The sequence below is a fragment of the Paramisgurnus dabryanus genome, chromosome 21 (genome assembly GCF_030506205.2).
Source record: "Paramisgurnus dabryanus chromosome 21, PD_genome_1.1, whole genome shotgun sequence".
Taxonomy (NCBI): domain Eukaryota; kingdom Metazoa; phylum Chordata; class Actinopteri; order Cypriniformes; family Cobitidae; genus Paramisgurnus; species Paramisgurnus dabryanus.
The window spans coordinates 8,661,090-8,671,511 of NC_133357.1; the positions used below are offsets into that span (position 1 = coordinate 8,661,090).

The window sequence follows — 10,422 nt, forward strand, 5'->3', positions numbered from 1 at the left end:
CTTAACCCATTGGCAGATTTATTTGCTTGTTTTAAGCACATATTAACTTAATTTTTTTGTTTGTCTAAAAACTACACTTATTTTCTGCAGTCATTTTGTTCATTAAGAAAATGCATCTTAATTTACACTGCAAAAAATGATTTTCAAGATTTTTTTTTATTTTTGTCTTGTTTTCAGTAAAAATATCAAAAAAATCTTAAATTAAGATAAGCAAAATGACCCAAGAAAATAAGTCTAGTTTTTAGACCAAAAATATAAAATTTAAGTGATTTTGTGCATAAAACAAGCAAAACAAATCTGTCAATGAGGTAAGCAAATTTTTCTGTTCTTGAATTTAGTGTTTGTAAAGTATTTTTTGCTTACCTCATTGGCAGTTTTTTTGCTTGTTTTATGCACAAAATCACTTAAATTTGATATTTTTGGTCAAAAACTAGACTTATTTTCTTGGAGCGTTTTGCTCATCAAGAAAAAGCATCTTAATTTAAGAATTTTTAAATATTTAATTTTTTTTCTTGAAAATGTTTTTTGCAGTGTATATATTTGTACTGAAACAAGACTAAGTAAATACTAAGTAAGAAAGTCATTTTTTGCAGTATGAATTTTAAAACTGTATTAGATTTAGTAAAAAATGATTAAATCCATGTTTTGTGAAATGATGGCTGCAGGTGTGTGTGTACTTGTGCTTAGAATAACAAAACTCTGAAACATTGAATTGATGACAATATTTATTGTCTCTGGTAACATACCGTCGCACAGCAAGATCTGTTTGACCTTTTATTGAGGTTTACAAAGCTTTCCACCAAAATAAACACATCAATAATACTGTATTATTGTTAGGTACCGTAAATGATAAACTCTAAACATTATTTCCTTTGTATTACCAGTGCATTTAATTGACTCTCATAAGTTTTTCTACTGCAAAAATATCCCAAGACCCAATGTAGCCACATACTCAAGTTTGCATGTAAGTTTAAAAAAAACAAAAATAAACAAATTGAACAAGTCTTGAGTGCTGCTGCCGTAAGAAAGATTGTACACTTCATATAAAAATAAAAATATACATTCATTTATGTTTATATAAAACTGAAGGAATCATCAGTAATGAGGTTACTGAGGTGATAAGGCACACGTCATCCTGCGGTCTGAAGACCAGAACGGTCTGGTTTGGTCTCATTTTTACTGGTCTGGTTTGGCTCAGCCAAGTTTTTCACAACTTCTAATAAATAACGTCCTTCACATGGGTATCACGGTCTGCAAAAAAAGTACATTAAGAAAATTAAAATATGAATTTATCTCATTATTATGAGACTGTAAGAGACTGACTACTGTAAGGATTTTATTTATAGACAGTTAAAAGCTTTAATTTATCACATTTCAGATTAGGTCAGGATTTACTTTGATTTTGCGTTGAATCAAAGTCTTATTCTACTAACCCTAACCCCTTAACCCCTAATCCTAACAGTCTAAGATATTTCAGGATCTGTACACAGGCAAGTATATTTCCCTACAATAAAGGTGTGCGTCTGATGATGTGGCACCATTCTCATATCACATTTTACAGAAAACTTATTAATAAATTATTTGAATTATTTTATTTTATTAATAAGTTACTTCTGGTATATCCTCATTTCTATACAGGATAGTTGTGTGTGTTTGGCATTCGTGTGTTACCTTCTGTCTCCCAGTCATCCATGTTTTAATGGAAGGCAGTAAGATGCTACCCAGCAGGATCTGAGCGGGATGATAAATCAACAGAGGCACTGAGATCAGAGACAGGTGCTCGTACCCCTCAAAAACGATCTTCAGCATGGGGATACCTACAAATACACAACAAAACAACACACTAATACTTATCTACACAACAAATAATGATTGTACAGTAGAGTTACACTGTGTGTGTGTGTTTTATACCTAACGTGAGGGATTTGTGTGTGGCACAGAAGATAATGGCCACTGAATCAGCTGCTGTGAATCCAGAGGATTTTCTACAAACATCACAAAGCACATAAAAATTATATACAACTGTAGCAGTGACACAAAGACACATAAACACACAATGGTCACTGTCAGATTAATAAGTGTGTGTGTGAGGGTGTTTCTTACCTTGTAGACAGAATAAATATAAGAGACATGAAGCTCAACTGGATAATAAAAACTATGAGAAAGAGAGAGAGAGAGAGGGATTATTATAATCTTATTTTAGATCAAGAGCAGGAAAAACTCAAGTGTTTCATGATATGAGTCTTACTGATGAAAACAACGAGGAGCAAGCTCAGATGATCCAGATCTATGTTTGGGTTGGAGAAGGTGTCACAGAAGGTTGTGTAGATGATCATGAGAAGAACGACGCTGCTCACTGCCCCGAATGGAGGTTTCCGACGGTCCAGACACTCTCTTAGGAACCTCCTGCATATCTACACAAACAAACATCATATACTTCATATAAGAATGTATTTTGTATTACCTTGCATGCATGTCTGCTTATGACAAAACAAAATGTTTATGTTTATATATGATATAGTTTATTAATTTCCAAATAATTCCCATAAATTCAAGTTTCTAATTGGGCCCCAGATTATGTTCTCATGGAAAGTTTCTGGAATGTCAATCTGGAACTGCACAGACTTAATTGCCCAACAAACAGCCAGAATATAATTTACATTTTGTGGAAAAAAGTAATCTAGGCATGATGGTGATTAAAAAAAATAATGTGTGTATTTAAGTGTGGAGCAAAACATAAACCTGATTAACCCCATCGGGCTGATATATCTGAGTGTATATATCACACAAACTCACCTGTCCGACTATGAGTGGGACAACAACAGTCATGAAGAGCTGAGAGAAGATGGATGTGAATGGGACTGACGAGGAAGAGCCCAACTAGACATATACAGATATTACATTATTAACACATAACCAGAGATAACTCATATTATAATTTCATAGCCATACTGCATGCTTATCAGGATGTTTGGCCATTATCATGCTGAACATCATATAATAATATTAAAGAAGAAAAAGAGTTTCCTTACAAACACAAGCAGCAGCAGAGGAGTGACCACAATTCCCTGCAGACAGAGAAGACTTCCATTAGATCACATGACACATATATTCTGTCTTACATTAGTAACATCACACATCATACTCACCAGGAAGCTCCCAAACGCAGAATTAAAAATTGCTGCAGCCTATAGAGAACACAAATATTAAAATAGAACTGCAATGTTTCTCTACTGTATTTTGTTGTGGTGAGGGTAAAGCTGACATTGTGGTGATAAAATGTGTAAAGTTGTGATTGTTGTGGATTTTTTAAGTTATAATTGTTGTGATGGAGTGTGACTGTAAAGTTGTGACTGTTGTGATGGAGTGTGACTGTAAAGATGTGATTGTTGTGATGGAGTGTGACTGTAAAGATGTGATTGTTGTGAAGGCATGTGTTCGTAAAGTTGTGACTGTTGTGATGGAGTGTGACTGTAAAGTTGTGACTGTTGTGATGGAGTGTGACTGTAAAGTTGTGACTGTTGTGATGGAGTGTGACTGTAAAGATGTGATTGTTGTGAAGGCGTGTGTCTGTAAAGATGTGAATGTTGTGAAGGCATGTGTTCGTAAAGTTGTGATTGTTGTGATGGAGTGTGACTGTAAAGTTGTGATTGTTGTGATGGAGTGTGACTGTAAAGTTGTGACTGTTGTGATGGAGTGTGACTGTAAAGATGTGATTGTTGTGAAGGCGTGTGTGTGTAAAGATGTGATTGTTGTGAAGGCATGTGTTCGTAAAGTTGTGATTGTTGTGATGGAGTGTGACTGTAAAGTTGTGACTGTTGTGATGGAGTGTGACTGTAAAGATGTGATTGTTGTGATGGAGTGTGACTGTAAAGATGTGATTGTTGTGATGGAGTGTGACTCTAAAGATGTGATTGTTGTGATGGAGTGTGGCTGTAAAGATGTGATTGTTGTGATGGAGTGTGACTGTAAAGATGTGCATGTTATGATGGAGTGTGACTGTAAAATTGTTGTGATAGAATGTGACTGTACAGATGTGATTTTTGTGATGGAGTGTCACTGTAAAGTTGTGATTGTTGTGATGGAGTGTCACTGTAAAGATGTGATTGTTGTCATGGAGTGTGACTGTAAAGTTGTGATTGTTGTCATGGAGTGTGACTGTAAAGTTGTGATTGTTGTCATGGAGTGTGACTGTAAAGTTGTGACTGTTATGATGGAGTGTGACTGTAAAGTTGTGACTGTTGTGATGGAGTGTGACTGTAAAATTGTTGTGATAGAATGTGACTGTACAGATGTGATTGTTGTGATGGAGCGTGACTGAAAAGTTGTGATTGTTGTGATGGAGCGTGACTGTAAAGTTGTGACTGTTGTGATTTTATCTGGTTGTAAAGCTGTGATTATTGTGATGGAGTGTGGTTGTAGTTAAGGAGTGTATTTGAAAAGTTACTGTGATATTTCACCTCATTTCCTCCTACAGCTTTAGTTAAAATGACAGCAGAGGAGACGGGAGGAGGCATACAAGCAACAGTCTGCAACCTAACACAGAGACACATATTCACACCTTAATGAACAATATCAAACACTCACAACATTTAAACTGCCTTAATTCCTTTATTTCTCATAGTATTGACACACACTGGAGTAAAGAATGCTCTTTATAAATACTGGCCCCACCCTCCCATTCTCTGCGTCATTACGCAACTGGAAATGTGTGTTAAAGTTTAACTAAAATTAAACAAATTCGTCTGAGTTTTAAGATATTTCTTTCTCTTTTTTAGTGGAGGTGTGAGGGCTTCAGCTAAATATGACGACTCAAACACAGAGAAGCTCTGAGATCCTGCAGCCCAAAACCTTCAGTTCATTAACAGTGACTCCATTCATCTGAGCCATGAACAGGTAAAGAGAGAGTGTTTGTTTATGAACATTAGGGACGTACCCTTTCAGAAGCCAGACGTTGATCGCCGTCAGGGCCAGAACTTTGAGAAGGAGCCAAATGGCGATGGGGAAAAACACAAGTGTGAATGTCTGGACGAATAAATGCAACTTTACATGCATTAATGCACTTGCTAACTCCTGCAAGAGAAAATAAGATTAGTTTAATCAAATAAATCATCCCTAACACACACACACACACACACACACACACACACACACACACACACACACACACACACACACACACACACACACACACACACACACACACACACAGGTACCAGACTAACCTCTGTTTTCAAAGACAGACCACTGTTAAAGAAAATAACAGATACTGCAATGTAGGTAATGGTGATCTCCGGACGAAGAGGACCTAGAAGAGAACATGACCAACAGAATAAAAGCATGGGAAAAACTTAAGCATTGCATCAGATGTGAACCTGAAAGGTTGTTGTTACCAAGTTTTTACACATGGCAATAGTATTGTTTCTTAAACATGTAATAATACATTAGTGTTGTATGAATGTATTCATCAATCTTCTTAAGCATTTAAACTTGTTTTGAACTTTCAGACAAAACCAAAATTAAAAGTTTGTCTTGAACTGTGAAGCTTTTGCTCTGAACAGAAGTGACAGTGTTTACTCAGATCCGGGTGTTGCAACGTGTCACTACATCATGACAGGTAAATGACACATGAGGTTAACACAACCATCAACCTGTTACCTCCACAAACCAGATCCAAAACAACACATTTAAAAATCTAACTCAATAAATAATACCGAACAGATCATGATGTACAATGTATAAGTTACTAAGCTGAAATGTAATGAATTTCCAAAGTTTGAACCCACGCAAATCCAAATGTGTTATTCACCCACGGATGCCACTAATAATGCTTTATTATGAAGTGTATATGAACTGAATTTAGGAGTTATATCAACACTAGAAATGCATGCTGAAGTGGGGGTTTGTCAATCTCACCTCCTTTTACTCCCACGAACGGCGCGAGCTTGGCGCACGTGATCACGAGGACGATACCGATGATAAACCATTCTTTACGCGCGCGAGCGATCAGACCCATCGCCCATTAATCCGGACCGGACCCGACTCACATCCAGAACAGACGAGCATTAGAGTCCGTCAGCATACAAGCTTCATTTCCGGACACATATGCGATACCGTAACAGCTCAAGTCAATGCGCACACGACTTGGGAATCTTAGAAAATTTTAGAAATTTGCAATCAGACCAAAAAATTTTTGTTTTTACAAGAAATTTCCAGTTGGACCGTACCAGAGGTTTTCATAAAAACCATAGTAAGCGAGCTTTTCATACATTAGTATTTCATGAATGGACGATGACGAAAGGTGAAGGAACTTTTAGAATGATTTTCCGGTACCGTAACGATCCGTGTCAGAGCGCACACACAAACTGTACACATGTAAACACTAATATGACATGTTGTTTGCACTCATATTGTTCTATAACTGTGAATGACTCATTTATACATGGTTTAAAGTACATAACACACGGTGGCCTTTTCTCAATCCGAAGGCTGCTGGAGGTCGCATTCGTAGGCTGCATACGTCACCAAGTCTTATTTTAAAATATCAACAATTACAAAGTTACAAATAATTCTTAGTTAATCATAAATGGATGTATTATGCTTATGACTTGCGAATGTAATGCTCAGTTAACTTAAATAAAGCAGGCTTGATGACGTATGCAGGCTGCATATGGGACCTCCGGAGGCTGCACCCGGAGTGGTTGTTCGACTTCATGTGCGCCGCAAGAACAGACAGGCGGATGACATCACAGTACCGCGAGAGCGATTCGACAACAGATTAACCCGTATGATTCTCGAAACTATCTCGCGGTATTTTGATGTCATTCCCCTGTCAGTTCCCTAGACGCAACATGAAGTCGAACAAGCCTTATGTGTATTCATGTTATTTATGTATTACTTATATTTCTATAATGTTGTTACTTTATTTTTTGTTACTTTTGTATGGGCATGCATATGATTTATTAATGTATGTGTTTGTGATAAAAAATAATATTTTCACATTTTTATATTTATGTACGTTTTGCACACTTAGCGTCTGAATGAACCACCACTACAACCATGGGTGATCCTCTGTGCCACAGGACAAGTAGAGTCTCCACATGTATGGCAGGAATTGCTGAGTCCTGTACACATGTTGGGGCTCTTCTCTTCAAAATTGAAGCTGCAGTCAGGATACGAGGACATACTGGATGATGCCCAGCAGCATCGCTAAGGTCCAACCAGAGGTGGGATAAAACATTGACTTCACCTCTGGCGCAGCAAAAAGAAAGGCCCTTGACAGGTGCATCAGTGGGGAGAAGAGCACACCAAGAAAACACATAAGTGTTGGGTTCGCAAGGTCTTGTGGGCATCCATCAACCAACTTTTCAAAGATGTCATCACTGCTATTCAGTGGTTCCACTTCAGTTGTGTGGGACTGAATGGTGGACCTTCAGCCAGTGATTCATGGTTCTGTGACAGGTGTGCCCAGTGAAACACATCCCAAAATGTGACTTTTAGTGTTACCTGATATCACTCTGCATTTTTTATTTTATTTAATGTTCTTTAAACATTACTTCTTTTGGTTCTTTTTTAAATAGCTACTGTCACTTTTGCCTCTATTGGAGTTTGCACAAAAACGACCAGTATTTAGCTGAATAACTTGACTTTTGTGCTTGTGTTTGCACCGATGTAGCACAGCACTGTACGCATGTGTTCAGTGCTTGTACATTTTTACCTCACTTGTTGCCTTAGATTTTTGGTGTTTTTCTGTCATGGCAACTTTACATGGTTGTTTGGATTTCATCCAGTTAACACTGAATGTTTTAATTCAGTGATTTTACACGTATACATTATTTGCACTCATTGTTGCATGTGTTGTTACATCTGTATTTTACAAAGTCACTTTACCTGTTGTGCTTGTGTTTGCACCATTTAGTTCAGCACTGTATGTACTTGTTAAGTACTTGGAGGTTTACACTTCCCTTGGTGCCTTACCTGATTTTTTGTATCTTTTATTACTGATAATGTAGAGAAAATGTACATCTTTATTTGTTGTGTTTGACCGAATTACTACTGGAGGTTTAAATTTAGTAATTTTACAGTCATTCATCATTTGCACTATCTTTACTTGTGTTTTTATATCTGCATTTTACAATGCCACTTTTTCCCCAATGCCGTTCTGGTAGTGATGGTGTTGCCGGTGGGCGATGTATTCTGCGTAGCTGATTGTCATCTTTTCACTACGGTACCTGGTCAACTTAATAGTCTTCCTGAAGTCATTTGTGATGGGAGCTTTGTAACCTCCCTTTCGAAGTAAGGAATCTATGGTCTGAATGTGGTTCCATCCTCGCTCCTTCACAACCTGTGGCAGGTAGGTGGCGGTGCGCTTTAATCCGTTTTCATTCAAATATTCTATCCTAATGCCGTGAACCCCCACTTCCCAGTCTAGATAATCACCAACATCCTCGAAGTTGCTAAGCAGAGACACTGAGCAGAAGAGGCGGGTCAGCTCGTCCCTCGTCGTGGGTGGAAAGCGGCTGTCTTTAAGGGCACTGGTGAGGGTGTACTCCCTGAGTCCTGAGTTCAGGTTCTTGGCAGAAAATGTACCTTTACAACCCCTCAACCGCTTGTCCCGGCCGATTTTCCAAGTGACAAACAGTGGGTAAGGGTCGTTTGTAAACCTGGGTGTTCGAGGAGGCTGGTATCCGTATAGATGGCAATAAAGCACGTCGAAACAGAAGCAACACATCTCCGCCGAAACAACCATTTTCCTAGCCCCGCTCCCTGAGCCAGGTCCGGGACCGAGGTTCGGGGAGAGGCCGGTTGATTTATAGCCTCCTGGAGTTGGGGATAGAGCATTGGTGTTGCTACTACTACTACCCCCTGGACACCCCAGGCCGTTCACCCGATTTACGTTCCCGGCCACAACAGTCGACGACGACCTGATGCCCAATTCCGATCCACAATGTCCGGTCCCGGAAACCCCGCTTCTCGCCCCGCCGGGACCCCCCGCCCCAGGGGATCCCGACAACTTCTGCTTCTTCACCCCGCAGCACCCGGCCGCCATCCGCTCTGAACAGAAGTGACATTGTTTACTCAGATCCGGGTGTTGCAACGTGTCACTACGTCATGACAGGTAAACGACACATGAGGTTAACACAAACTGTTACCTCCACAAACCAGATCCAAAACAACACATTTAAAAATCTAACTCAATAAATAATACTGAACAGATCATGATGTATAATGTATAAGTTACTAAGCTGAAATGTAATGAATTTCCAATGCAATAAGTTTGAACCCACGCAATTCCAAATGTCTTATTCACCCACGGATGCCACTAATAATGCTTTATTATTAAGTGTTTATGAACTGTATTTAGGAGTGATATCAACACTTCAAATGCATGCTGAAGTGGGGGTTTGTCAATCTCACCTCCTTTTACTCCCACGAACGGCGCGAGCTTAGCGCACGTGATCACGAGGACGATACCGATGATAAACCATTCTTTACGCGCGCGAGCGATCAGACCCATAGCTCTTCAATCAGCTTTCATGAGCAATTTGGTCCCCCCTGGCAAATCGTCTCCCCTACGACCCCGATTGGTACCTAGCACTTATGCCTGGTCAAAAATTTGTCATTGCGATATCTCGTCTGCATTCGCAGTCTAGCAATCTAATTACGTTGTACAAAATAGAAGCATACAATTTAAATAAAAGTTAACAAAAAATAATATAATAAACTTATACTATATTATGTTATATATCATGTTACAGACACGTCAGTACTTTTGTGTCATCATCTGCTTTACAAAAACAATACTTTTATTTTTGTAAATTATTAAAATACCTCACAGAATGTATTTTTAAAAGTAAAAGTGTAATCATGACTTATAAATTATAATTTTAATGTGTGATTCAACTATGTAGTAATCATGTTTTGTATAAGTAATTTGTTAACTTTACACAGTAAAAAAGTGGAAAAGGTACAGTATATAATATCTAAATAATAAAATGACACAAGCAATGTGTAGATCTCCCACCTATAGACTCATTTATATACTACTATATGAAACATATCATTTAAAAGACATCAATTGTAATGTGAACAACGTTCTTACTACATAAATCATAATGCGATTTTGTAGGAATTATAATAAGGCGCTAAGAAAACTACCCATGAGGAGTTTTTTTCAGCCAATGGAATCATGCGAGGGTCCTAAGGGGGCAGAATTGACATCACAGTACCGCGAGAGCGATTCGAAAACAGATTACTCCGTATGACTCTGAAATGATCTCGCGGTATTTTGATGTAATGCTACTGTAGACGCAACATGAAGTCGAACAAGCCTTATATGTATTCATGTTTTTTTATGTATTGACCGAAAGATGGCGATGAGAATTGTTTCACTGTTCACACAATTTTTACCGTTTTACCTCT

At 38.2% G+C, this 10,422-nt stretch overlaps 2 protein-coding genes across 2 annotated transcripts; both read right to left on the minus strand.

Moving 5' to 3' along the window:
* Nucleotides 1–712: 712 nt before the first annotated feature.
* slc10a7 (solute carrier family 10 member 7) lies at nucleotides 713–6,106 on the minus strand. The gene is made up of 12 exons (XM_065275692.1): nucleotides 5,917–6,106; nucleotides 5,226–5,308; nucleotides 4,937–5,073; nucleotides 4,461–4,536; nucleotides 3,150–3,188; nucleotides 3,033–3,068; nucleotides 2,797–2,880; nucleotides 2,249–2,414; nucleotides 2,104–2,155; nucleotides 1,912–1,985; nucleotides 1,672–1,817; nucleotides 713–1,251 (listed from the first exon to the last, which is right to left on the minus strand). Exons 1-12 carry the CDS (start codon nucleotides 6,014–6,016, stop codon nucleotides 1,234–1,236), a joined length of 1,011 nt encoding a protein of 336 aa, XP_065131764.1. The 5' UTR covers nucleotides 6,017–6,106; the 3' UTR covers nucleotides 713–1,233.
* Nucleotides 6,107–7,698: 1,592 nt separating this feature from the next.
* Nucleotides 7,699–9,560, minus strand: LOC135764992 (nuclear protein AMMECR1-like). Its single transcript, XM_065275667.1, has 2 exons — nucleotides 9,418–9,560; nucleotides 7,699–9,054 (listed from the first exon to the last, which is right to left on the minus strand). Exons 1-2 carry the CDS (start codon nucleotides 9,515–9,517, stop codon nucleotides 8,132–8,134), a joined length of 1,023 nt encoding a protein of 340 aa, XP_065131739.1. The 5' UTR covers nucleotides 9,518–9,560; the 3' UTR covers nucleotides 7,699–8,131.
* Between the last annotated feature and the right edge of the window lie 862 nt (nucleotides 9,561–10,422).

Bases quoted from the DNA above. Each gene is read 5' to 3' on its own strand.
- LOC135764992 (XM_065275667.1), bottom strand. From the start codon at position 9,517: ATGGGTCTGATCGCTCGCGCGCGTAAAGAATGGTTTATCATCGGTATC. The intron at 9,055-9,417 runs GTGAGATTGACA...ACTTCTGTTCAG, and splicing joins GTTCGTGGGAGTAAAAGGAG to AGCGGATGGCGGCCGGGTGC.
- slc10a7 (XM_065275692.1), bottom strand. From the start codon at position 6,016: ATGGGTCTGATCGCTCGCGCGCGTAAAGAATGGTTTATCATCGGTATC. The intron at 1,986-2,103 runs GTAAGAAACACC...TGATGTTTGTAG, and splicing joins ATATTTATTCTGTCTACAAG to AAAATCCTCTGGATTCACAG. The intron at 1,818-1,911 runs GTATAAAACACA...GTGTATTTGTAG, and splicing joins ACACAAATCCCTCACGTTAG to GTATCCCCATGCTGAAGATC.